This window comes from Dasypus novemcinctus, chromosome 9 (genome assembly GCF_030445035.2).
Source record: "Dasypus novemcinctus isolate mDasNov1 chromosome 9, mDasNov1.1.hap2, whole genome shotgun sequence".
NCBI classification, from domain to species: domain Eukaryota; kingdom Metazoa; phylum Chordata; class Mammalia; order Cingulata; family Dasypodidae; genus Dasypus; species Dasypus novemcinctus.
Genome location: NC_080681.1, coordinates 77302328 through 77329577, shown reverse-complemented (window position 1 = coordinate 77329577; position 27250 = coordinate 77302328). Strand labels below are relative to the sequence as shown.

The following is a 27250-nucleotide window of genomic DNA, read 5'->3' as shown; positions in this document are numbered from 1 at the left end:
TACTTAGTATTAATCAGTTTATTAGTATTTTTCCAAACCTAAAACATGCTGAAAGTAAATCTGAGGTACATGGGTGAGGAGGATGGGAAGTGTGACTTTGGGCTCAGTTTCCTCATCTGAGACGAGGAGGCTGGAGTGCATGATCTCTAAGGCAACTGCACTTCTGTGTGTTCCCCATCTGTCAGTGGATACACAAGATGCAATACAAATAGGCTGACCTGTTCCTGGTAAAATCTGAGGATCAGGGATATGAGCAAAGCAGCGGTTATAACTCTTTAAAGAAGGGCGAAGGGGGCAAACAAATCATAAACCATTGTAGGGGTTCTCACTGTTGCAATTACATACAACCAGTGTTCCTGGCGTCTGGCAAGAACTTAATTTGAAACTCCGGGTTATTAGCGCTTGTGAGTGGGGCCATAAGAATCCAACTGGGCTATTTTAAGATCTGGTGGCAATCAAGAGTCAGAAGTCTTTGGCAAGAAAATTACACATCTAAGATTTTAGGACTGTGATTCCAAGAGTTTAAAAATCAAGATTTTCTTCATTCTCTTTAGAAGGTTCAAGATAGAGCACAGGTGGCATTTCCTGATGGGTGGGGCTTGTGGGTTCCCCCAAGGACAGGCAAGTGCGGTAAAGGCTGAATTTCAAGGAGTTTGGGAGGTCTAGAAAATTCCTCGGAAGGTGGGAAGGAGCCCCGAGTGCCCAGATTTAGACCAGGGCCCTGCCCATTAACTCGCTCACTGTGCAACCTTGCCCTCTGTTCCAGCACGGACTTTTCCGGTTGCAGGACCTGAGACCTACTCCTGGTGAATTCAAGTAAAGGGGAGATTACTGTTAAGGATAGGATGTGGTTCACCGGAATCCAAAGACAGATACTCAGACCTCAGGGCTTGAGCGCCGGCACCAGAAAAACCGCCACAACCGAGGCTTCTGTTTCTCCCAGGAGACTCGCGGCCGTCTTATTTTTCTGCATGTCCCTCAACTGGCAGTTCCCCAACGGTCCCTCATGCCTGTCCCCAGCCTCCCTTGCTCTCCCGACTCAGGCCCAGCAGCCTCCGTGTCCTCTCCAAACTGCCCGGTCACAATCCCCGGGAGACGACCTGACTGGCTCTGCTCACACGCCAGCCCTCTGCAGAGCAGCCGGGCGCCGGGCGCGCAGTCCCGGTCCAGGGCACAGGCGCCTCGGGGCCCCGCTTGGCCCCGCGCCTGCGCAGGCGCCTCAGAAGGAGAGCGCCCGGCGGCTCCGCGGCGCGCCCTCGCCCTCGAACTCCATGGTCTCGAAGAGCAGCCGCACCAGCGCCAGCCGGCCCTGGGCCACCAAGGCTCGGGCCAGCCCCAGCACCTCGTCGGTGTGGCCGCGCCACACGCGCTGCAGCTCCTGGCGCAGGCGCGCCGCCGGGTACTTGCTCTGGGCGCGGCGCAGCCACGCGTCCACCTCGCGGCCCAGCTCGCCGTCGCTCAGCTGCGCCTGGCTCCACTGCGCCAGCAGCGCCTCGAGCAGGCAGCCGAAGCCCTCGGTGTGGCTCGAGCCCGCGTCGTCCAGCTCCACGGCGCGCTTGAAGCAGGCCGCCGCGTTGGCCTCCTCCCCCTTGATGCGCAGGCACTTGCCGCGCAGCAGCTGCAGCTCGGGCAGCATCGCGCCCAGCTCCGACTCGCCGGCCTTGGCCAGGAAGACCAGCGCCTGGTTCAGCGCCGCCTCGTCCACAGCCATCAGCTCCTGCATCGCGTCCACGCCCATGTAGTAGTAGACCTGGAGGGGGGAACGGCGGGGATGAGCCTCTCCCGCTCCCACCCCCCCAACCCCCAGTCTCTACTTCCCGGGACATCCCATCCCACACTTTTTTAAAAAAATCTATGCATTCGCCTATTCTCTCTGCCCTACCCCCTCCCTCTTACCATAATTACTAATCACAAATTTTGTTCCTGCCCCCTTGCAAGGTGTCTGGAAAAGGAGAGACAGTACTCAGATTCCAGATCCATGCCGTCCATGCTTAGCCATATAACACAGAGAGAGTCAATTTCTGGGCCGGTTTCCCCATATGTAAATCGTGATATTGTCATCTCCTTGGTGCTCAATCCCTAAGCACAGAAAGCACTTACAGATAAAGAATAAGGGTCCATACTTACTGAGTGCCTGGTAAGTGCCTGGCCCTGCTCTAAATGCTGTGTGCACATGCTCTCATTTACTCCTCCTTGTGGCTGTAGGAGGTGGGTCCTGCTATCAGGCGGGGGACTGTGCCTTGTTCCTTTCTGTGTCTTGGTGTGACACAGAGTAAATAGGTTCTTGGTAAGCCATCGGCTCGCAAAGCCAAGAGGCCTTACCTGGCTGATGTCCAGGTAGGTCTTGAGTCCTGGGCACACCTTGACCACTTCCTCGAGGTCAGCCTTGGCACAGGCCAGGTGGTTTCTGTCAGGCATGCCCCCGTTCCCTATCTTGGCCCGCTCCAGGTCATGCAGATAGGCTCTGATGTGGATCTGCCGAGAGAGAGAGTCAGAGAGGGTCAGCTCAGAGCAAGGACCACCTGCTCCTTTCTGCCCTAAATTAAAGCAGTCTGGTTCTTGCCACCCAGGAAGGCTCTGTGATGCAGCAGAAAGCCCTCAAGACTGGACCAGAGGCCCAGGTCCTAGTCCTGTGCCAACCTGAGCCAGACACTCCCCTTCACTGGGCCTTTGTTTCCCCAGCTCTACAAGGAGGGGGTTGGATGGAGTAAGAGCCCTTCAATCATTCACTCATTTATTCGCCACATATGTCCTGAGAGCCTGCTGTATGCCAGGCCCTGAGCTAGGTACTGGGGGTGAGGTGGTAACAAAACATACAAGATCCCTATCCTGGTGGAACTCAACCTTCTAGTAGGAGAGACAGTTATAAACAAGTAAACACCACTTCAAATGATGATAAGAAAAAATAAACAGCAATGGGCTAGAGGTGACTAGGGAGGGGGTCGTTTTAGATAGGAAGGCAACATTGATTTTTTTAAAATTTCTCTCCCCATCCCCCCTCCCCCAGTTGTCTGCTCTCTGTGTCCATTCGCTGTGTGTTCTTCTGTGACTGCTTCTATCCTTATTAGTGGTTAACTGTTTCTTTTAGTTGTTGTTGTTGCATCATCTTGCTGTGTTAGCTCTCCATGTGTGTGGTGACATTCTTGGGCAGGCTGCACTGGGCAAGGTCTCCTTACAGGGCGCTGGGCAGCTCTCCTTACAGGGCGTGCTCCTTGTGCGTGGGGCTCCCCTACGCGGGGGACACCCCTGTGTGGCACGGCACTCCTTGCGTGCATCAGCACTGTGCATAGGCCAGCTCTATAGGGGTCAAGGAGGCCCGGGGTTTGAACCGCCGACCTCCCATGTGGTAGGCGGACACCCTATCCATTGGGCCAAGTCTGCTTCCCAGCATTGATCTTTTGAGAGTCTATATAAGCAAGTGGTTGAAGAGTGGCAGGTGGTCCCAACTTATAAAGTATCAAATTATGAATGACTCCAGACCCCTGCTTTCATCCCCACTTTCGCCCTTTTCCCCCATACTTGAAACATTTAGAAAATCTAGAAGTTCAGGGGGATTGGGAAAGGGATGGGCAGGAGGAAAAAAGGAAAAGAGGATCATTGTTGTGGAAGGTATTACTGTTTTACAGACTTTGGGTGCACTCTGGTTGTGACAGCATCATGGGGTGGGGAAAGCCCTGGCTTTGGAGTCACCTAGATTTGGGTTTGACTTTCGGCTCTGCCTCCCTCCCCCACTAGCCATGTGACATGGGGGAAATTTCCACATCTGAAAAATTAGTCCACTCATATCTTCTTGGGCAGTGACCATAATGAGTGAGAGAACAGATCCTTGGCAAGACTTAACATATGGCAGGTGTTCAGTTCATCCATTCATTCACCAAATATTCATCAAGAGCCCCCTATTGTGCCAGGTACTATTCCCGGCATTGAGGATACTGCAGAGAGCAAAATGACAAAAATCCCTGCCCACATGGAGCTTATATTTTAGGGGGGAAGAGAGACAGTAAATATGGTAAGTCAATAGTATGTTGAGGGAGTGATAGATGCTAAGAAAAATAGTAAATCAGGAAAGGAGGAAATAAAATGTTGACAAGTTGACATTTTCAGTAAGGCAGCCCCTAAGCAGCTGCCTTTTTCATCAAAACCTGTGGAAAGTGAGAGAGAAAGCTAATCAGGTATCTGGGAGAAAAGCGACCTAGGCAGAGGTCCAGAAGCAAGATCCTGCTGCAGGAGTTAAGGAACTGCTGGGCAGCCACATTGGGCAATGGGAGGGCAGAGGGAGATGGGTTCGGGAAGTCATGGGGCTAGGTCCTGGCTGCACTTATGGGCCTCAGAGTGGGCTGAGGCTTTGACACAGGTAATGTGAGCCTCCTTCTCTTCAGCTCCTCCTCTCCATCTTGCCTCCCCCACTGGCTGCTGGTCTGGTCTTCCCAGGAGGAGGTATAACCTTTGGAGCTAAAGGGGGACAGTGAGCAGGCTAGGAAGACACAAGAGGATGGAGTGAGAAGCGGAGGGTTTGAGTTCCACCAATTTCATGCAGAACTTTGGGTAAGTTCATTACCTCTCTGAGCCTCTCTTGCCTCACTGGTAGAGTGACACATGTCTGGCCTCTGTCGCAGAATTCTGGGGAGCATTTAATAAGACTATGAACATGAAAGTGCTTGGTGCAATGCAGAGTTATAGAAATGCTTTTGATTGATTTTAACCACATCATCTATGACGAAGGGATTCCCTGCCTAGAACCTACCGGTAAAATGATTATGTCATGGAGACCAAGATGTGGTGCAGATTCACCACCAGGTCCTGTGAAAGGACATGGAGATACCTAGCGGCCTGTTCATCCTGGAGCAAAGTAAACTCGGAACTCCAGGGTCTCTAAGGGGGTCCAGAGCACAGATCTGGGACCAGAGAGGGAAGCTAGAAGAAGGCAGATTTCAGCTAAATTTGTCATGTGCGGAGCTGAATGACTATGTAGGGGCCTGCCTCAAGACACAATGAGTCAGTTTAAATATATACCTAATATAGGAAGCAGATGTGGCTCAAGCAGTTGGGCACCCACCCAACTACCAAATGGAAGTTCCTGGGTTCGGTTCCTGTGCCTCCTAAAGACAAGGAAGAAAACGAGCTAACACAACAAGATTATGCAATGAAGAGACAAACAACAATGAGAGACAACAGTTGGGGAATGGAGGGGGCTTAAACCAATGGGCATCTGCTTCCCACATGGACGTTCCTGGGTTCAGTTCCTGGTGCCTCCTAAAAAGAAGACAAACATACAAAGAATGGACAAAGAGAGCAGACAGCAAACGCAAACAACAAGGGGAGAATATACATTATACCTAATAGCAGCAGTCACTTATTGTGCTCTTACTGTGTGTTTGGTGCTGAGACTTACACACAGAATCCACTTTAATTCTCCTAAGTACCTTCTGAGATATATTAGAAGGCACCACTATCTCCATTCAACAGATGAAGAAACTGAGGTTCAGAATTTGGTAAGAGTATTTTGCTTAAGATGCCAGAGCATGTAATTGGTAAAGTAGGCTGTCTATGTTCAGAGCCAGTGCTCTGCTCTGCTCCATTAAACTACTTCCGATATACCCTCCCACTTTTCAAAAGCACCTTCTCTTCTCCAGGCACTCATGATTTCGATGCTACTTCATTTAGTCTTCTGACAACCTTTTAAAATAGGTGTTGTTATCCGTATCTGTGGGTTTGGGACCCAAGGCATGGAGGTGTAAGTGGCTTGCTGCAAGTCCACCAGTAATAAGTGGAGAGGCCAGATTTCAGCCAGACTGGATTTCAGTCCATTTGGACTCCACATGGGTTAGCAGAGACTGGAGGGGCACTGACCAGGGTATTGCAGAAGGGATTTCTGCAGTGGATGCAAGACTCTTTCATTCAGCAGTCTTACAGAATGCAAACTGCATGTCATGATGTCTCCCATGTTTCCTTTCAACATGAAGGTTCCATGACTTCCCTGCTCTTGGCAACAGAGGCTCAGCCCCCAGCCCTCATTCCCTGATCCCCAATGCCAGGATGAAGTGAGCTGCAGACTGACCCACCTTGGCCCTTGTGCAGTACGCCTGCCAGTTGAGCTCTGGATTGCGGAGGACATCCAGTGCCATGTTGCAGGTTCCAATGGCCATATCCTGCTTTCCTAAGAAGTGGAAGATTTTGGCCAGGCGATTTAGGATGGGGGGGTGGTCCTTGGCAATCTCGATGGCCTGGGAAAAGGAAGAGGGGAGAAGCACACCATTTATCAGGTGGCTAGCCAGAACTGGTTAGAGGGTGCCTAACCTGCAGGAAGCCCATCTTTGGATGGAGCCATATCAATGCAGTGCTCTTCCCCCATCCACCTGCTGGGAAGTTCAGACATATTATGAAACCCAACACTTTGGGCACTCAATTCTCAAGAGTCCAACTCATTGTCATGCTCTCTGCCATGCTCACTGGTCATGTACAGGGAATCCTTCCTGACCCCAGGCCAACCTGTCCTCCCCAGACACATCCCAATATATGCTCCTTATTTTCCCAGGGCCTGTGGGAGGAGGCAGCCAGGATCAGTCTCTACCTCCCCCATACTTCTGCAGCCACAGTACTGATCACCTATATCTGTTGACTGCTGCCTGGTATGTGTTTGTTATTGCTTTGAAGATGGTGAACTCCTGCAGTGCAGGGGCCTTGTCTAGTCATCTCCATTCTATAGCAGAGAAGGAGTTCAAGGAGGAGTAAAGGCAGTGTATTTGTAGAATTGTAAACACAACTCTCAGAACACTATGAACCAGAATGTTTTTTTGCCCTGCCCTATTCTAAGATCTTTTATCAAGAAAGTGCTTATTGATCTACCTACCAGCCAACATTAAGGGATGTGCCCCATGCAGGGAACTATGGTGAATACATTTTCATATGGTGAGTGAATATCACAATTCCTTGACCTCCAGAAAAGACTTCAAAACTGAGCCAAGGGTGGAAACTGCCACATAAATGACGGGCCAGTAACTTTACAGTTTATAGTGCATAGTTCATCCACTACCTCCTTTGAAACTCTTAATAACCCATAAGGTAGACAGAAACCAAGGCTTAGAGATCTAAGTGACTTGCCTAAAGTCACACAGCCTGTTACTGGGCAGAGTGGGCATAGGGACCTCACCGTCTTTCCTCTATGCCATTGGGGGTAGGAAAGGGAGGGAACTCCCCACAAAGGGAACAGTGTGAACAAGCGCTCGAAGGGGCGAAGTCTGGGGTGTATTTGGGAAAGGTGAGTAACTTAGAAGATAAGGCTGGAGAAGTGTGCTTGGGCCAGGTTAGGGGCTGGGAGGATCTTATTCTTAGGCAAAAAGGAACCATGGGAAGGGAGCACTTTTTTTTTTTAAATGAAGAGAGGAGGGAGATAAAGGTCTGGAGTAAGAGTCCATCTGGGTGAGGCACACGTGAAGGATGGAAATAGAAGGTGTATCAGAGAAGCAGAGGGTTCTGGGAGAGGAGGTTTTGGCACATACCTTGCCGAAGCAGTCCAGGGAGTCGGTCCCCGAGTAACCGCAGTCGTGGACACCCATGGGAGTGGTGGAGAAGGTGTCTTTTCTCTCCAGCAGCATCCCAAGGTAGCACCAGGCCAGAGCTGGGGGTGAAGGGTGGGAGAAGGTTCTCTGGGATGCAGGGGGGTGGAGAGGGGGGAGATCCACAAGGAGGGAGCCGACCAGCTCCACTCAAGGTGTTCAGCCCCCATGAAGACAAAGAAAGGGACAGAGAGATGAAATCACTGAGGGCCACCCAGAGACAGAGGGACAGAGGGACATAGGTGGGGTGAGGGCACATGTGAGTGAGTGAATGAACATGTTGTTTTTTTGTTTTTTAAAGATTTATTTGTTTTAAAATTTTATTTCTCTCCCCTGCCCCCCCCCACCAGTTGTCTGCTCTCTGTGTCCATGTGCTGTGTGTTCTGATGGGTCTGCTTGTATTCTTGTCATTGGTACTGGGAATCTGTGTTTCTTTTTGTTGTGTCATCTTGCTGTGCCAGCTCTCCGTGTGTGCAGCGCTACTGCTGGGCAGGCTGCACTTTTTTTGCAGGGGGTGGCTCTCCTTACGGGGCGCGCTCCTTGCGCGTGGGGTTTCCCTATGTGGGGGACACCCCTGTGTGCCACGGCACTCCTTGCACACAACAGCACTGCGTGTGGGCCAGCTCATCATACAGGTCAGGAGGCCCGGGGTTTGAACCTTGGACCTCCCATGTGGTAGGCAGACGCTCTATCCATTGAGCCAAATCTGCTTCCTTAACATGCTTTTAGTGCTTATGTCTGCGCTTCATATGCTACTTAGGGGACCTCATTTAAGGTGCATGGCTCTCTTCTGACTTGAACTCTTCATCAGCTTTAGTTTTTCTAGTCCCTGTTCTAACTGTGTGGCCTTGTGGGAAAATCACTCAACTCTTCTCCAGCAGAGCCTCCATTTCCCCTACCATAAACTAGAGATAATGGACTGAAATAGGGGAAATGGAGGTCCTCTCTAGCTCTCATTCTCCAGGTCATGAGACACAGACCTGGAAAGAAGCAATTGTAGTGATTTGCAATTGGTATATTCACTTGTTCAATGGGTGTGAGCCTCTTGGGGTGAACAAATGAATATATGAGACAGAGGGTGAGAGACAAACAGGTAGCAAAAAAAGGCTTCAGTGCCAGAGGTGGGAGCGAAGACAGAGGCAGGCAGGGCTAGTGACAGGTGCAGGGGAGCGAGGCAGAGGCTGCCCTCCACCCAGCCGCTAGGGCTCCTACCTCGGTGGTGGGGTTCCGAGGACTTGAGGACTTGCCGGAGCAGGGCCAGCGTGCGGTTGAAGGCAGGCAGCCTCCTCTGCTCCTCACTGCCCAGCTCCAGGAAGATGCCGTCTAACCTGTGAGCGAAAGGGCCTGTGGCTGGCCAGCAGCCTCCCAGCTGCCACGCCCCTCACACCTGCTGCCAGCCCCTCCCCAGGCTGATGGCAGGAAGGGGCCATGGGAAGCCCTTGCCCTGAAGATGGGCTCGACCACCTCTCCCTCTTCCTTCAGCCTGGGTTCCAGGCCACGTCTCTCCCTCCACCCCCACCCACCCACTGCCACCCAGGCCTGACCTGATGAAGAGCGTTGCCATGGTGAAGTACCAGCCCCTTTTCTCCTCCACCGGGATCTAGGGAGGCAGAGAACCACAGATGCTGTGACTGAGGGACATATTCAGGCTTTACCGGAGCCTCACACCTTCCCCCTTTGTGGTCCCAAGGGGCAGCAAGCACAGTGGGAAGGGCGCTGACTTTAGCCTTAAACACCCTTGATTGTAGTCCTGGCTCTGCTATTGACTGGCTCTGTGACTTTGGGGAATTCACTTCACTTCTAGGACCCCAGAGGCTCTGAAAAGATAACCCAAGTGAATGCCCCAGGCCCCCTGCCCATGAAAGAACGTGTGAGAAGAAATACATTTCCCTCCTGGAATTCTTCCCCTCCCACCGGTGCAAGCAGAGCTCCCCTCCCCTGGCTCTCCCACCTGTGCTCCGATCCTCCCCCCCCCCCCCACTGGTCACCCTCCTTCTTCTCCACCATCACCAGCTCTCTCCTTTGGCGCCTTCCCTCAGCCTCCCCCTTCGAGAGAAAGCCCCGTTGGGCATGCTAAGTGAGTCCAGTTCAGCTGAGGCCCGGGACCCCCCTGAACTGTTTTCCTGCTATTATTCTTGCCAACCTTGCCGTGCATTTAGGCCGACTTGGGAACTAGATAAAATATTTATGCCGTTATTTATGGGAGTAGCTGCTCCTGCCTCGGGAAGGAATTTTAATGAAAACCAATAAAACCCCCAGTGCATATCAGCAGCTCTGCCTCCGGCTCCAGCCCCTCCCTCCACATTCCTCTCCTGTGGTTAATCTCAGGGCTCAATTCTGTGCTCACCTTCCCCCACCCCCCACCAGGCCTCCGCAGTTTAGGTCTCCCACCCGTCCACCCCCCACCCCCAGCAGCTGGGGGGGGATACATCCAGTTCAGCCAGCATTTCTGAGCACCGGCTGTGTGGGACCTGTGGAGATGTGGCAATGAATGGGACCTGCACCCTGATCTCAACTGACTTACAACCCAGTGGGCGTAAATAGTAAGACCTGCCCGGTGCCAGGATCCCGACATCCAGCCTCTCACTTCATCTCACCATGCACCTAGGCGGTCACCTTCAGCCCTATTTCACAGACACGCGTATCGAGGCGCAGAGAGGTAAAGTGACTTGGCAGTGTCGGAGCTGGGATTTGAACCCCACTTGTTAGGCTCCAAAGCTCATGCCCCCTTTGCCACGCTGGGTGACCAATGATTATAGGACAAGGCCAAGGTTGATCAAGGCCCTGAAAGTGATGCAGAAAAGTGCAGCCGATGGAGAAGCCACTCCCAGCCAGAAGAGCACGTGGCGTTTAAGGTGGGTCTTGAAAGGTTAGTGGTATTTCAGGAACTGAGGATTGGGGATCCGGGCCTTCCAGATGGAGGATTCAGCGGGAGCAGAGAGACAAGAAAGTTTGGAGCATGTGTGGGAAGAGGCAGCCTGGCGAGCAGGGGCACGGCGTGTTTGAAAGCAGTACGGTGGGAGCTGCCGCTGTCAAGTTAGGCGCAGCTGCTCTGGGGCAAGGCCTCGGGTGCTTGTTGAGGAGCTTGGAGGGAGTGACGGAGCCAGGCTTGGAAGGGGTTGGGGCAGAGCCCCCTGGGTGTTGTGACTGCCCACTAAAGCAAGGACTGGAACCCCGGCCCAAGCCAGACCGCCCAGAGGAAACCACGCTAAGTGTTTCTCTAACAGTTTTCATGAGTGTCTCCTCTGAGTGGCCCCGGGCTGGGCCTAAAGACACCGTTACAGTAGAAAGAGCTCCAGGGGCTACGGGAGCCCAGAGGAGGCATTCTGCTCAATCCAGGAGTATTCCCCAACCTTTCCAGAAGAGGAGGTGCGGGAGAAGGGTCAGGGCCATCCTGACAAGAAGGAGTCGCTCGGGCGCACACAGCGAGCTACCACAGTGCGTCAGGGTACACATGCAGCCCTGCGTGGATGGAACATGGGGTGGGGGAGATGAGCCAGCAGGGGCAAATCAGGGGGGCTTAGGACCTGGGGTAGTGGGGAGTCATGGAAGGGCTTATACCTGGGAGTGCCAAGATCCACTGTGTGCTTTTACCTTCACATTACCTTTAAGGGACAGTCCTGCTACTTAGGTGGGAATAAGCATATTGGGGCTTTAGCTGGGAATAGGGCTGTTGGAGGGGAAGACAGTTCCCAAAGGTTAAAGGGCATCCTTGAGAAGGGGGGAACAATCACCAAAGCAAAAGAATGGGTTAACCCTATCTGTGTTATCTACCTAATCTTACCTGACTCAGGACAGAACTCGCATTTAATAGAGAGCAACTCCCATGGGCCAAGCCAGCTCAAGACCTTGACACGATGTTGAAGCCTGAGTGAGTGAAGCTCCTTGGCTGTTTATCTGTAGTCTCATGACCTCTGTCCCCTGCCAGCTTTGTGGTTGGCTGAACTGAGTCACAGTGGGGAGAAACTGAAACTCCTTTCCCTTGCATACTTTTGATGCCAGGTGTAGCCCCAAATGGGAGCAGGTTTGGCATACTTTGGGGGTTATTATACGAAGAGCAGCAGCTGTGTCTGACAAGCCTGGCTGAATGAGGTGGGCAGTGCTGGGTGGCTGAGTTACCCCTCAGAGGCTGTGTCCCGATCTGCAAAGGGAAAAAGAATACTGGCCTTGCAGGAGGCGTGAGGGTGGGGCCCTGCCAGGGTATGTGCTCCATAAATGCCTGATCCCTTCTCCCGGTTCTGGTTGAGCTGAGTGAGGTTAGGGCTGTCTAGGAGGGTGCTTTGTCCACTGTGACCTGAAATGTTTCAGTTCCCCCATGAACTGAAACTCATGCCTTCATGGTCCTAGCCGGTAGCCACAACACTCAACTATTTGAGCAATCTCCTCATTACATATGAGAACAATGGACCAGAGAGATGAAGTGTGGCCCAGGGTCACACCCTAGTTAGCATCGGGGCTTAAAACCCAAAGGTTTCACCACCATTCTGCTTACTGTTCAAAAGTCACTGAGCGAGCCAAGAGCATTGTTACAGTCTGCCCTACCAACCAATACTGCCACACAGTGGCAGTATGCCTTAATTGCAGGGGCGACTCCTAAGACAATCCTCTCCCTCACCTTGAAGACTAAAATTGCATTTTTCAAACAAGTAGCCCGGGGACATCTGTGTGTGAAATCCCAAACCTAGTCCATTAGACCCCACTTAAGAGTAATATTTGCAGGAAGGCAGATGGGGTCAAGGGCTATAGAATGGAGTTAATGGTATAAACGGATCTAGCCTGAGGCCTCAGTGCCTGCGCTTTCATCCTTTATTCCAGTGATGGAGCTGGTGGCGACTGTTAACTCTGCTGGGCAATTTGCCTTAAAACGGTGTGTCTCTTTAAAAATTCTTCTGGTTGTAACTGAAGCAGCAGCTGAAGCTGTTACCATGGGCAACCTGGCAAGCCAGAGTGCGTTAAATTAAATTAAACAGCCTCTGAAAGCCCCCTCCCCTCCTTGAGAACGGAGGGAGCTCCTCTCTCCTGGAGAATAAAGTTGCTGTGAAACCTCTTTCGGCTGCAAGGAATTCACTTACAGAGTTTACTGCTCCCGAAGGCAAGGTGCTTAAAGGGAGCCTGGAGAAGGGACTGCCGAGCGCCCTCCTGAAGCGGGCTCTGGGCAGCACAGCCCACCCTCTCTCTTGTCTGATTCTCATTACAGCCTGGGGGTGGGCAGTGTGTGACTCAGTCCAGGCTTCACACAGGAGGAGTCTCAAAGGAGGCTGTGCTCCACGGCAGATGGGGGGAGGGACTGGGGCGAGGTCCAGTCACGGCCCTGACCCTAAGTCAAATCTGCACCCCTGGTGGGAGCCGCAGATCAGAGGGAGGGGTGCTCAGGACATTTCCCTGCCCCTCGTTATCATTTTCCTCATTTTAGCGATGGGAAAACCTACTTAACCTGACTTGAAGTTCACATTCTTCCCACGACATCTAGCTGCAAGGAGCTACTGTTTGTGTACTGTTCACCACTTACATAGTACTTTCCCACAGATCCTGTTTGATCCTTAGACATCATCCTGTGAGGAAGGCAAAGTGGGTCTCATTGCTCTCTTTGTACAGATGGGAAGACCGAGGTGACATGTCTTCTCCGTCACAATGGCTAGTGTGAAAGCCTAGGCTAAAATCTGGAGATGGTGCCCTTTTAGCTGTAGTAATAGCAAGGTTTACCGAGCTCATAGTTTACTTGTGTTAACCCATTCCACCTTCTCAATAACCCTACGGGATAAGGACTATTATTATCCCAGTTTTATAGGCAAGGCAACTGTGGCACAGAGAGGGGAGATAACATGCCCAGTGACACAGCTGGAGGACAGAGAGCTGGGAACTCGGCAGCTTAGCTCCAGGGTCCTTGCACCTAATTATGCTAAACCAGACCTGCTCGAAGTATGGTCCCCAACCAGCGGTGGCAGCAGCAGCACCTCAGACTTCGATAGAACTGCAAAATCTTGACCCACTGAATCAGAAACTCTGGGGCAGGGCCCAGTAATCTGTCTTTTAACAGGCCTTTTAATGTACGCTGAAGTCTGAGAACCACAATGCTCAACTCTCCCTATACCACACTGTTGAGAGTGGGTTAAAAAGGGGCTAGCGGGTGTATCTTTTTTGTTATAACTTTTAATTTTGAAATAATTTCAGACTTACAGGAAAGTTGCAAAACTAATACCGAAATATTTCAGCAACTCCAATATACCCCTACCCTAATACCCAGATTTCCAGATACACCAACTTTTAATATTTTGCCACTTTATATCACTTTCTATTTGTCTGCCTATCATCTATCTACCATCCATCTAGCTAATCTATTTTAAAATTAGTAAAAGGATTAGAAATTGTGGTCTGCAGGAAAGCGGGAAGATCCAAGCTCCCACAGCTGGAGAGTAAGTGACAAAGGTCAGTGACTTAGCAGAATCTGCAGATAACACTAGGATTGGAATAAGCCATTACTGGAGCAGGTATGTGTTACCTGCAACAGGTACAGGAATGGATCTTATCCATCCCTCCAAAAGATAGTCCACAAAGAAATTTTGGAAGAGTCTTGGCTGTTTTGATTTCCAATGAGGATCTTTCAATGTACTAAAGATTTGCAAATCTGTCCACCTTTGAATAGGCTTGTTGGATCTTAGGGAAAATATCTGCCTTGCAGTTTGAACTTTGCCCCTGAAGATGGTTGGTCTCTACATTTCAGAGTGAGTTCTTGAGGGCTAATTTCCTTTGCAGGATGGGAAGGAGATAACAGAGGAAAGAAAGAGAAGGAACATTTCTCCAGCATCGATTAGCCACTGGGTACTTTGGTGTTTCGTGGCACTGAATTTTCCCAGCAGCCTTAGAATGTCTAATGCACCCTCCTCCTTTACAGTTGAGGAAACAGAGGCTGAGAAAATAGCCAGTGGCCCAGCCCCACAGTCCAGGGCAGAAGTGCCGGGATTCAAGTCCGGAACTGTCTCCTTCCCACGCCCCTGTTCGTTCCACCTCATCACAGTGCCCCAATGAGGGCTGACACTGCAGAAATAAAAGCCACAAGGAGGCAGGCCTCAAGGACGGCGCTCTCTCTGCACAATCCGAATGTCCTCTATGATGACACAGAACAGCCTGTTTCTCCTGCACACAGCCCCGCCCCTGCCGTACCAGGCACCAGCCCTGCTGGGATCGGCCACCAATGGGGATGTGCACCAGGAAGGCAAGGGAAGGGGTGTCTCCTGCCCACACTGAGCTGTTGGTGTTGATGCTCAATGGGCCTGCCTTGCCAGGTGTGGGAAGGAAATGGGGAGTGGGGGGATTGGGGTCAGAGCCCCACCCCTGCCTCTAATCCCCTGAGGGATTCCACAAAGGCCCCTTTCCTAGACTGAGCTTCTGTTTCTGCTTCTGTAAATGGGATGATCCGTCGTTGCTTGCTTGAGTCACAGGCAGTTGTCAGGGGTTAAATGCCACCATGTGGAGGGATGGGGGGGATGGGTGCAATGTGGCAGAAATAAATCACCTCTTTAGCGCAGTCTGGGGTGCCCCGGATGGTTCTGCATGGATTTTAAGCTTTGAGCAGCACAGTGATTGCAGCTCCCCATTATCACCCCTTTTCTGGTCACGGGCCTCTCCTCTAGGCACAGACCCTGTGGGTCTTTGCTTTGTGCTGATTTCCCACTTGCTGCCTTCAGGCCTCTGCGAGTAACTTCTCCTTTCCACTGTTCCTAGAAAAAAAGGGGCCATCCTTTGTCTAGTTCTGGGTTCGAATCCTGTTTTACCACCAGGAGTGGCCTGGTGGGCTTGAAGAAGTCTCTTACCCTCTATTAATAGCAGTGATGGCTGAATTTTTCCCCAGCTCCTCCAGGGAGTCAGTGCTGTGCCAAGCACTTAATGCCCATTATCTTTCCTCATATGAAGGAGGAGGTTGGGTCAGATGCTAAAGGCAGCTCTGGCTCTGGGGCCCTGTATCTACAAAGAGGGGGAGGCCCAGTGCTCAAACTTGCAAGTAAGCAGGAGAGAGAAGCCAGGAGCAAACTCTTTAAAACTGAAGGCAATGATAGATGCAAATGTGAGTGGCTCCATGGCCATCAGAAGACACTGAAGCCTGAGCCTCGGGACTGGCCGGGTCTTTGATGATGGGCAGACCTGAGTCCACTTCCTGACAGCTACTCAATGGCTGTGTCCCCTTGGGCAAGTCACTATACCTCTAAGCCTCAGTTTGCCCATCTGTAGAGTGGGGTTAATAATAGTTCTGCTTTCCCAGCATTTGTGGAATCCAGTGAGACAATCCATGAAAAGCACCCGAGTTCACAGTGCCTTGGTCACCCTCCGATTTCATCCCCTACTCCAGCTGAACCAAGTACAATCACTCAGCTTTGCTGAGTCACGTGTGTGTGTGTGTGTGTGAGAGAGAGTGACCATGCTCTCAAGAAATTTGTAATTAAGTTTGGAGATCACCTCTCAAGTTCTTGCGCATTTCCTCCTCTGGAGGTTCGCTCTTTCACCCACCTCTCGCCTCTCAAAGCCCTTGCTGTCCCTGAAATGACCTCGTCCACCATCATAGTCCAGTGCACTCATTTAAACCAGGAGGAGAAGGGGTCAGGGGAGGGGAGGGGACTCGTTCCCCGTCCCACCGCGAGCAATTCAGGAGCAGAGCCACCAAGGTGCCAAACCCTGGCTCCTGATCTTCCCCAAAGTCACCGTTCTTTTCCCAAGGCTGGTTCTGGGCTAGGCTGAAGGGAGACCGAGGAAAGGGGCGGGAGTGGGGGAGAGAGCTGGGCTGGAGGGGAGACCCTTAGCAGGTGAGTTCCCGGGATACCCTGAGTCTGTGGGCCTGCAGCCTGACCAAGGGCTGAGGATGAGAACGGCTGTGCCGGTCACCCCACAGGCTGAGCCTTCCCTCTGGGGTGGCAGTGACGTTCCCCCCTGCTGGGCTGGTGCTTCTGTCCCCACTGCACTGAGGAAGACCCGGATTCTCAGAGGTCACATACCCTGCCCAGGCCACCCAGCTGGGAACCGCCCCAAGCTGCAGGCCCCACCCCACGCTCTGACTGGGGTCACAGCCAGCACATCTGCCCTGCTCAGGGTGCCTGAGTCACCAGGGGTTGGGGCTCTGGTTCTGGGGGAAAGCACAGGAGAGAACAGGAAAAGAGGATTGAAGGATGGGGGGCGAGTAGGAGGCCAGAGAGCCATCGGGAGTGCAGCTCCTTGAGGGCAGGATGTGTCCCCAGGTCCTGGAGCTGGCCGCCCCAGTGTGGCAGTGCTGTGTGTGCATGTGTGGGGGCTGGGGAGAGTGACCCTGACCCACCCTGCCTGGTGGCCTTGCCTGGGCGTTCCACCCCACTGGGCTCAGCTATCTATGGGAATGCCCACACCTTTGTTTGAGGTGCCCCACCCCACCCAGCAGGGCCGCCTCCCTCCCTGGACGGCCTGACCTGGCTGGTGAAACTGGGTCACCTCGGACAAGCCACTTCCCTCTCCCCCAAGCCTCAGGTCCTTCCTCTGTGAGGTGGGAAAAGATAACACCCAACTGGCAGCGTGTCTGTGAGATTTAAATACAGATCAAATGCACGCACGCACGCACGAACGTACAGCTCTGAGGTCAGGGCCGGGCACACAGGCATGGGATAGCTGGCACCCACTGTGGTCATGGCTAGCACCCAGGGCCTGCCCAGGGCGTGAAGGATCACGGGTGTGCACAGGTGTGCATGCCACGTACCTGTGTGTGCGGGCACACACGAGCGTGTATGACTGCACACTGCGTGGGCTAGGTCGTGGGAAGGGGGGGTGTCAAATGCCTGCGTTAGCTTGGGACAGCGATGTTATTTGTTTAGAGAAATACAAGTTCAAGTTACCTTATTTTTAAAAAACTTAGGAATTTTAAGGCTTGAAATGAAATGCAACAATGGTCCCAAACTCTCTTGGGTTTCCAGCTCTGTGCTACACCCTGGAATTGAGTGTGGGTAGGTGGGAGGAATTGGGGGGGTTGGTTGGGAGAGATAGAAAGAAGCCCAAAGAGGCCCAGGACAGGGGTCTTACCCTCTCTGGGGCGAGGCAGACATCCTCTGGAGATAAGCCAGAGGCTGGGTCTGTTTAAGAGCAAAGAGCTGTGCAGGAGTGGGCAGGTGGGCAGGTGGGCAGGTGGGAGGTGGACCCACCATATTGGGCCCCTGCCTGGAGCTTTTCGTGTCCTTGTGTTTGATCTTCACTGCAGCCCTGTGAGATTTATGTCACCAGATGAGGAAACTGAGGCTCAGAGAAGTGAAGTGACTTCCCTGCAGCCACCCAGTGAGGGAGGTGGGATTTTAAACTTAGTCGGTTTAATTCCAACACTTATGCTCCCAACACCCATTGCACCTTGCGACTTGCTACGAGCCCACCTGTGGGGGGACTGTGTCTGCGTGTGGGGTGTGCACCAGGGGATGATGGGAGGAGGGGAGGAGTGACAGATAGAAGCAATCTGCATCTTCACATTTTTGTAATTTAGAAAGAGTAGCGGGCGGGAATGAGCAGAGAGGAAGGCACAAAGACTTAGGCACCCCCACACAAACGTTCTGCCTACTTTTGGATTCTGGGCTGAATTATTAGCTTTTATAATGTTTACTTTTGTAGTTTTAGTTAGCACATGAACAGCTGTTCATGGTTCTTTAGCAGCTTTTAATCCTTTGAGTGCTGAGGCTCTCCCTGGCCTGGGACAGCCCACCAGGAGGGGAAAGCTCTTGAAGCTGTAGCTCAGGTGGGGTTCAGGGCACCGGTCACCCCGGCTGTGCTCCTATTGGTGGCGATCTTCCCAACGGGGGTCCCAGGACTGCTGCCTCCATGGCCCCCTTCTCCCCCTCGCTGGCCCTGCCTCTGGCTCTGCCTCCCGCTCTCATCCTCCCTGCCCACCCTGATACACGGTGAGCCCCCTTCCCTCTTTCGACATTTCCTCCTCCCTAGATTTCCAGGAGGCTGCCTGGGAGGGGTGTCCCCCCATCACCCTGCCAGCCATCTGCACTACACCTACCACGTCCCCACTTCTCTGACCTCTCCAGAAAGAGCAAAGTCTTCGAAGGCAGGCAGAGTGCAGTGGATCTCAACTGCCACCTACTAGCTCTGTGACCTTGGGTGAGTCCCTTAACTTTGTTATGCCTCAATTCCCATATCTGTAAGATGGAATTATAAGGTTCTCGTGAGGACTAAGATAAGCTTTGGAAAGTGCCCAGAAAAGACAATCATTAATAATATTGGGGTGTTGTGTGAAGGAAGGCTTCAAGGAGGAGGTGACATTCGAGCTGGGTTTTGACAGATGGGTCGGAGTTTGCATTCCAGGTAGAGGGAAGGGTATCTACAGAGAGAGGCGTGACCAGCAAGGCATGCTTGGAGAATTGGAAGAGCTCGGAATATCTGGGAAGTAAGATACAAGAGAGAAGAGGGGGAAGCACACTTGGCCCAGTGGTGAGGGCATCTGTCTACCACATGGGAGGTCCGCGGTTCAAACCCTGGGCCTCTTGACCCGTGTGAAGCTGGCCCACACGCAGTGCTGATGCACGCAAGGAGTGCCCTGCCACGCAGGGGTGTCCTCCACATAGGGGAGCCCCATACACAAGGAGTGTGCCCCGCAAGGAGAGTCGTCCAGTGCGAAAGAAAGTGCAGCCTGCCCAGGAATGGTGCCGCACACATGGAGAGCTGACATAACAAGATGAGGCAACAAAAAGAAACACAGATTCCTGTGCCACCGCTGACAACAACAGAAGCGGACAAAGAAGAACACACAGCACATGGACACAGAGAACAGACAACTGCCGGCAAGGAGGGAGGGGAAGGGGAGAGAAATAAATCTTTAAAAAAAAAGAGAGAGAGAAGAGGAAAGGTATAAAGAGGAAGTTGGGAACCAGATTTCAGAGTCACATAGCAGCAGCAACTCAGGGCCATTCTGTGGCAGTCAAGGCTCTTCCCAGTCAAGCTGCTGGCTGCCCTCCTCCCAGGCCATACCCCCTGCTCCAGTTTGGCCATCACTAAGGCTCGAATGCTCTGCAGGCTCCCACCTCGGGGGCTTTGCGCGCACACGCTCCCTTGGGAATGCCCCCTGCCCTTATTCCTGCCAGTGTACTCCAGGATACTCCTGCCTCTTCCAGAAGCTTCCCTCAGTCATTTCTGCCGAAAAGGAGCATTTCTCTGAAGCTCAAGATTTGGGGTCTGACTGAACGCAAGATGAGGGAGAGAGAGGTGGAGAGTCGCTGTCACTCTCCGGGACAGAGCTGATTCCGATACTTGGTCCTGATGTTCCCAACATGCGCTTCTATTGTCTGCCTCTGGGGCCCTGTTTTTGGTTAAGAAAAGTATGGTCTCTGCACCTCTGGCACTTAGAGACGCTCGTCACTCGACATGGGACACGGAACATGAATGCCTGTGACCGCAACCAGTGTGGGCACGACTCTGATGGCCCATTCCTTTTTCTCCTGCTGCCAGGAGAGGGCTCAGGCAAGACTTGTTAACCAAGGAACAAATGTTTTGCTTCTCCCTTAGTCTTCAAGCTTCTTAAAGACAAAGCCTGGCACATAGTATTGCTCAGTCAGTGTTAAGACACTGAGTAAGGGGGTGGAGGACTTGGCCCAGTGGTTAGGGCGTCCGTCTACCACATGGGAGGTCCACGGTTCAAACCCCGGGCCTCCTTGACCCGTGTGGAGCTGGCCCATGCCCAGTGCTGATGCGCGCAAGGAGTGCCGTGCCACGCAGGGGTGTCCCTGGCGTAGGGGAGCCCCATGCGCAAGGAGTGCACCCTGTAAGGAGAGCCGCCCAACATGAAAGAAAGTGCAGCCTGCCCAGGAATGGTGCCACATTCACGGAGAGCTGACACAACAAGATGACGCAACAAAAAGAAACACAGATTCCCGTGCCACTGACAACAACAGAAGCAGACAAAGAAGAAAACGCAGCAAATAGACACAGAGAACAGACAACCGGGGTAGGGGGGAAGGGGAGAGGAATAAATAAATAAATAAATCTTAAAAAAAAAAAAAAAGACACTGAGTAAACCTTTCAGACATGCCCAGAATTTACCAGTTCATGGACACTTTTACCTTCTCATTGGTTGCACCTGCCCCCTTAGCCTCTACCCTGCACTGCCCTCCTTAAGTCAAGCCCATGCTCTCTAGCCTGCACTCTTTGAGGTCTTGACTCTCACTTTCCCTCTTACAGGAGCTATAAGCTTTGGTAGAAGAGCACTGGCCACACAGATTTTCTGAATGGGATGTGCTACCCATGTGTGAGGCCTTGTTGTTGTTATTTAAATATTACAGACTTAATACATTATAAAAAGTCACAGTTATCAGCTCAACCTTGCCAGTGCTGGGCCTTTATAGGAAAATGATGGTTGCAGAAGGGGAACAAGATAATGGCCTCCACACCAACCATTCTGTCATCCAGGGCCTAGTTTGGTGCATCCTGCCTCCTGGGGTGTATGCCCTTGTGCAATTCCCCTCCACCCCCACCTCCTAAGGGTGGGCTGCACCCAATGCCTGGATGCTAGGGAAATGAATATAATAGCAAAGTGATGGGATGTTACTTCCAAGATTACGTTATGAAAAAGACTTTGTATCTTGGGCACCTATTCTTGCTCACTCTCTCACACACTTGCTCTGAGAGAATCCAGACGCCCTGTTGTGAGCTGCCATCTCCGTGGTAAAGAACTGAGGGAGGCCTCTGGCCAACAGCCAGGGAGCAGCTGAACCCGGCCAACCTACGGCCCTGGAAACAGAACCTCCCTTCCAGAGTCAAGGAAGCCTTCAGATGAGACCACAACCCAAAGGCACCTTGCTAAGCTGGGCCCAGATCCCCTACCTACAGACACTGTGAGATAATAAATGCTTGTTGTTTTCAGCTGCTAAGGTTTGGGGGGAGTTTATTATGCACCAATTATAACAAATACACCCAGAATGTGTCTATTTAGTGCCTGGCTCTAGGCCACATGTATATTCATTCAAGACACATTTTATTGAGTGCCAGTGTGTGCCAGGTATTGGGTTTACAGCGGTAAACCAGAAGGACGTTGACCCCACTCTCAGCAATCTCAAGGTTGAGCTGGGGAGGCCAACTCCTGGGCTGACAGTATGAACAGTGCTAGTGGAGGCATCTGACCCAGCCTGGGAACATTAGTGCGGGCAGGTAATGTCTGGGACAAACTTGAGACTGGGGAGAACCTTCAGGCAACGGTGGAACAGAACGGCACCCTAGGAAGAGGCCAAAAGCGGAGCAAGGTGGGCTATAAGGAGAACTGGCCCACCAGGGGGAAAGGGGCAGTAGAATGTGGCAAAAGCCTGACCTGCAAGAGGGAATATGGCAGAGGGAGGGTGGAGACGTAGGCTACGGAGGGCCTCAGAGACCACAGGCAAAGCTGGGGTTTATCTGCCAGGCACTGGGAAGCCACGGAGACATGCCAGGCACTGGGAAGCCACGGAGACATGCCAGGCACTGGGAAGCCACGGAGACATGCCAGGCACTGGGAAGCCACGGAGACATGCCAGGCACTGGGAAGCCACGGAGACATGCCAGGCACTGGGAAGCGAAGGGACATGGCCAGCAAGACAGAGCAAACAGACTGGCAGCAGGGAGGAGGGAGAGGGGAAGGGTCAAGCTGGCGGGCAGGAGCCCAGTGAGGATGAAGGCTACTACACTGCTCTAGGCAGGAACTGAGCGAGGCTGGGCCAGCAGGAGGCTGGAAAAGAGCAGCAGACCTCAGGGATAGAAGGAAGTGAGAGGGCCAGGATTTGGAGTCTGACGGGATGTGGGATGGTGTGAGGGAGAGGGAGCTGGCAGAAATGCCACCCAAGTTTCTGATGGGGATATCTGGTTGTGTGCTTTAGTTAGGTGGGTGTACACAGGTACAGGGGCAGGGCCTGGCTGGCGGGAGCAAGGTAAGGGATGGCCAGTCTGAGTTTTGCACTGCTAGGAAGGTGGTCCCCCCAGCTATTCCAGGAAGCAGTGTTACAGGCTTGCTCTGCGACAAGGGGCGCTGGAGAGGAGAGGCAGAGAGGAAATGTGTTCTGGAGGCTGAAGGGCCAGGGTTCGGGGAGTGTCTGGGGAGCCAGGGGCATGCCCGGGTGGGGTCCCTGCATACGGAAGGGGCCACAAGTCCAGCCCTGCCGGCCTGGCGACGCAGTGTCACCCACCTGCTGCCCGTAGCCCAGCGCCTTATCGTAGAGTGCAATGCCCGCTGCCAGCACCCGCGCGCGCTCTGCCGCGCTGGCGCAACCCACGTCGAAGCCATGTGCGTAGCCCTGCTCCGCCAGGCAGCGCGCCGCGCGCAGCCGGGGTTCCCCCGTCACCTCCGGGCCGGCCCCCAGGCCCATGAGGCCCGCCAGTCGTCCGGCGCACGCCTCCTCCTCGTCCTCCTGTCCCAGCTGCCCGTACACGTGCGCCAGGTTGGCCCAGGCGTTGAGGTTACCCGGGTCCTCGCGGGCCACCTCGAGGAAGTGCTCACGGGCCTCATCCAGCTCCTCCAGGTAGAAGGCGAAGGCTCCCAGGAGCTGGCGCACGGCGGGGCGCTGCGGGGCAGCCGCCAGCTCGAGCTCTTGCCGCAAGCCCTCCCGCTGCAGCTTCAGGTCCCGGGCGCGGAACCGAGCCGGCGAGGGCGGCTCAAAATTCAGCTGCATCTCCAGGTGAAAGTGGCCCGGGAGGTAGTCCAGGTCGTCGATGAGGGCGTCCAGGTCCACGGCCGCGGCCTCCGGCTCCTCCATGGCTGCCCCGGGGCTCTGCAGAGACGCCCCCTGAGCGAGCCCGGCGCGGGAGGCCAGGGGCAGCGCAGGGAGGCCGAGGGCGCGGCCGCCTCGCGGTCCCGGGGCGCCTCCCGCAGGAGGGTGGGTCCGAGCGTCGGCTCCGGGAGGGCCGAGTGGTGTTTCCGCGTTCGCTGCTCAGCGGCTTTTAGACGCCTGCTTCGCGCAAACGGGTGTGCCAGCAAAACCGGAGTGTTGCCAAACGCCGGGCGCGCCAACCCGGTGCGTGGCCGAAGGCTTGTTTTCACTCTTTCAACCCAGTGCGCGGGGAAAGGCTTGTTTTCACTCTTTCTGCTCAACAGATGAGCGAGGCTCAGAGGAGAGAAAGCACCAGCCCAGGTCACAGAGCTGGGGCAGGCCCTGAACCCTAGTTGGCCGAATCCCAGCTGGGCCGCTCCTCCGTGGGCGCTGCCCTCCCTCCTCTCTGTGTGAACTCGCTGACTAGGAGAGTTAGGACGGGCCCTTGGCCCTGCAGAGGCTGCCCTCCCTCCTGCGCGCCCATCCTCTCCCTACCCTGTGATTCAGCCTCCTTTGCAGGCCCTCAGTGTCGCGAGTCCACCTCCCTCCTCTCTTCCGCTGACCATTAATTACCAGGCTTCCCCACTTGGGATTTCTCTGCTCAGCAGTGGACCACTGTGGAAAGGCTGGGGCTCTGTGTGCTGATTCTAAACCCGGTTCTCCCTCTCTAATAAAGTGTCCCTTATTTTCCTCACCTGGGAAACAAGGATGGCAACTCCTGCACTCTGGGCAGGGCAGATATCGTGGGTGAACCTGATGAATGCCGCCTCTAGATCACTATCAGCGTTTACTCCTTCCTCTCCGTCCCCATCACATCCTGGCCCTCTACTCGCGTCCCACTTTTCTTGCTCTAGCGAGTCTTCCCTCCTAGGAATGGCGCCCGTCCCCTAACCTCTACCCTGGAGGCTGGACTCCGCTCCCTGTGGCAGGGGCTGCCAAGTTCCGCAGTGCTTGAGCTTTGTAGCAGGTTTGAACTTTCGAGACCCTCTTGCTCTTTCCCCTGAGCTGGTCTCCTGAGAACCCCAAACATGCCTGCATTTTCAAATAAGGAAAAATAGCCCATTAGTGAACTTGGAAAAATAATTTGATTTTAGTAGCAACAGTATTCTGGTGCCATTTTTCACCTGTCTGTTTTTTAAAATAAAATCTAATAAATTTAATAATTTTAAATTAAAAATTGCTCCCTGTAAATTGTTGGAGATGATGAGATGAAACTTGTGCTCTACCTACTTGGCAGGGTGAGGGAGGTATCCCCAGAGGGTCTGGCTTTTGAGCTGGCACTGAGAAGATGAGTAGGAGTTGGGATGTAGGTAGATGGGATGATACTTCAGCATGGAAAAGGCATATAAAAAGGCCAGAGGTGTATCTTGGGGACAGAGCAGCCCCATGTGGCTGAGCTTATACAATGTGGGGACGAGATGGCAGGTGAGGGCAGGAGGCAGCTACTGAAACCCCATCACAGCAGCCTGAATCCCAGCTGAGAAGCTTGACTGGACTCCTTTGACACAAGAGAAGGCTCTGAAGTCTGAAGGAGTTAGAAACTCTTGCAGCCACAGAGCTCCCAAACCTAGTTTTGAGTGTTGTATCTGCTGTTTGATCACTAGAGTGTGATCAGCATGTTATTCCCTCTGTCTGAACCTCAGTTTCCTCTTCTGTATGATGGGCGCAAGAAGGGGTCAGTGTGGCCCATGCGCACTGCTGATGTGCGCAAGGAGTGCCGTGCCACGCAGGGGTGTCCCCTGCATAGGGGAGCCCCACGCGCAAGGAGTGTGCCCCGTAAGGAGAGCCGCCCAGCGCGAAAGAAAGTGCAGCCTGCCCAGGAATGGTGCCGCACACATGGAGAGATGACGCAGCAGGATGACGCAACAAAATGAAACACAGATTCCCGTGCCGCTGACAACAACAGAGGCAGACAAGACGACGCAGCAAACAGACACAGAGAACAGACAACCGGGATGGGGGGGGGGAGGGGAGAGAAATAAATAAAAATAATAATTAAAAAAAAAAAGAAGGGGTCAGCAACAGCACCTAGAGGAGAGGATGAGCTAATTGCTGTAATGAGTGAGTTGCTGGGTGGAGTGGCCTTGGGCCCCTGGGGCAGCCTGCCTTGCTGCAGAACTGACTCACCCAGACCTGCTGTGGCCTGCCTGAGAGCCCAAACTGCCAGCCCAAAAAAAAACCCTTGTCTACACCCTCCGCTCACTCACTCCTCCATGAGCCCTGGAGCCAAGGAGCCCAGGCCAGACTGGGCCAGTCCGAGCAGACCAGGTCTGGCTGAAGGGCCTCCCCAGACCACATCCACACCTCCCTGCGACCTCAAAACAGCTCCTCCAAGAATCTCGTCTTTATGTCCATGTCACAGATGAGGGAACTGAAGCTGGGGCTAGGATAACTTACCCGAGGCCACCAGTTGGGAAGTGGCAGAGCCAGGATTCCAACATGAGTCTCTTTGAGGATTTATGCATCACCGAGAAGTTGAACTAGATTCATTTATTTATTCACTCGTCATTCAACAAACATTTATTGAGCATTTGCTATGTGCAAGGCCCCAGGGAGCTGCATCTAAACAGACACACAGACACACACACACACACACACACAACACAGAGTGAGACACGGTTCTTGCCCTCAGGCGTTCTGAAAGTTCTCTTTCCAAGGGCTGTGAATGACCTCTTATTGAGGACCTACGGGCCAGGAACTTTTCTTAAATTATCTCATTTAATCCTCGGCAATCTGGAGAGACTGGGATTAGCTCCACTTTACAGGTAAGAAAGCTGAGAGTCAGAGAAGGAAGTGGCTTGCACGAGGCCACACAACTGGGAAGGAGTAGGGCCTGTGGTGGATGACCTGGGTCTCTGTGTCCCTGCGGCCTGACACCTCTGACAATTAACCAGCTCAGCAGTGCGGTGGGGGCGTTCTGCCAGCTGTGGCCATGTGCCCACCAGGCCTGCAACTCCAGAGTCTGGCTCTCAACAGGGGTCTGCACTTCCTATTTAAATGCCAGCTTGGGGTGTCAGAGGGCATTGCAGAAGACCCACTGTCCACCCACCTACTGGAGGCACCAGCTGGATGCAGGACTCCAGTCTTTCCCCTGTGGCTTCCACCTTATCATGGAATAGGGTTTGGTTTCTCTTCCCCACCTTTGCCGACTGCTCTAAGGCTCTTGGGAGGATCAGTGGTGATCATGGGAGATGATACTAGATAATCCCATAAAGCATGGCCATGGGGTAGTGGTAGGGGGAAATGGGGGAGGAGGGAAGAGAAAGCAAACCATGCTGTGTTTGGGGCACATCCCTCAATTCCCCTCTTCACGTGATGAAGTTGTACCCATACTACAAAGTTGGGTCCAGAATTCTCCTCCTCCAGGAAGTTTTCCCTGACCTCTCCACCCATAGGTTGTGTCAGAAGCCTCCCTCTCTCAGACCTGACCACACTGTGGTCATTGTTTCCTCCACTACTCCAGAGGGCAGGGACCATGTCTGGGCCCCGGGCACCCTGTGCAGTGTCTGCCCGGGTGTGTGCCTGGGGCTGACTGGGGGGAGGATGAGTCTGACTTGGTCCTTGCAACCTGCTCCCTCCTTCTCTCCAGCCTCACCCCTCTTGCCCCATGCATGCTTTCACTCTTCGTTCCCCTTCCCTCCTCAAAGTGGAGGTGAGTCCGGCTCTCAGAGCATGTGCTTTAAGCCCAAGCCATGCCCTCTCTGTGGGCTTCACTTTTCCCATCAGCACAAGAGCCACTCTTCTGTGCCTTGGCTCTACCAGACCCAGTGCCTGGGTGCTGGGATAAAGAGCAAAATAAGACACAGCTCAACGGATGACTCTAAAACTCGACCAAGTAGCATCCACAGGAAACGCCAAGAGGGGCTACTGCACCTGCAGAGGTCGGGGAAGGACCTCTGGCTAGGTAGCCCTGAAAAGGTGCAAAAGAGA

At 53.3% G+C, this 27250-nt stretch overlaps 1 protein-coding gene across 1 annotated transcript; it reads right to left on the bottom strand.

Moving 5' to 3' along the window:
- Positions 1 to 23547, bottom strand: TTC22 (tetratricopeptide repeat domain 22). The gene is made up of 7 exons (XM_058303518.2): positions 22700 to 23547; positions 9101 to 9156; positions 8769 to 8884; positions 7500 to 7618; positions 6063 to 6224; positions 2323 to 2475; positions 1 to 1750 (listed from the first exon to the last, which is right to left on the bottom strand). Exons 1-7 carry the CDS (start codon positions 23264 to 23266, stop codon positions 1220 to 1222), a joined length of 1704 nt encoding a protein of 567 aa, XP_058159501.1. The 5' UTR covers positions 23267 to 23547; the 3' UTR covers positions 1 to 1219.
- Positions 23548 to 27250: the final 3703 nt, after the last annotated feature.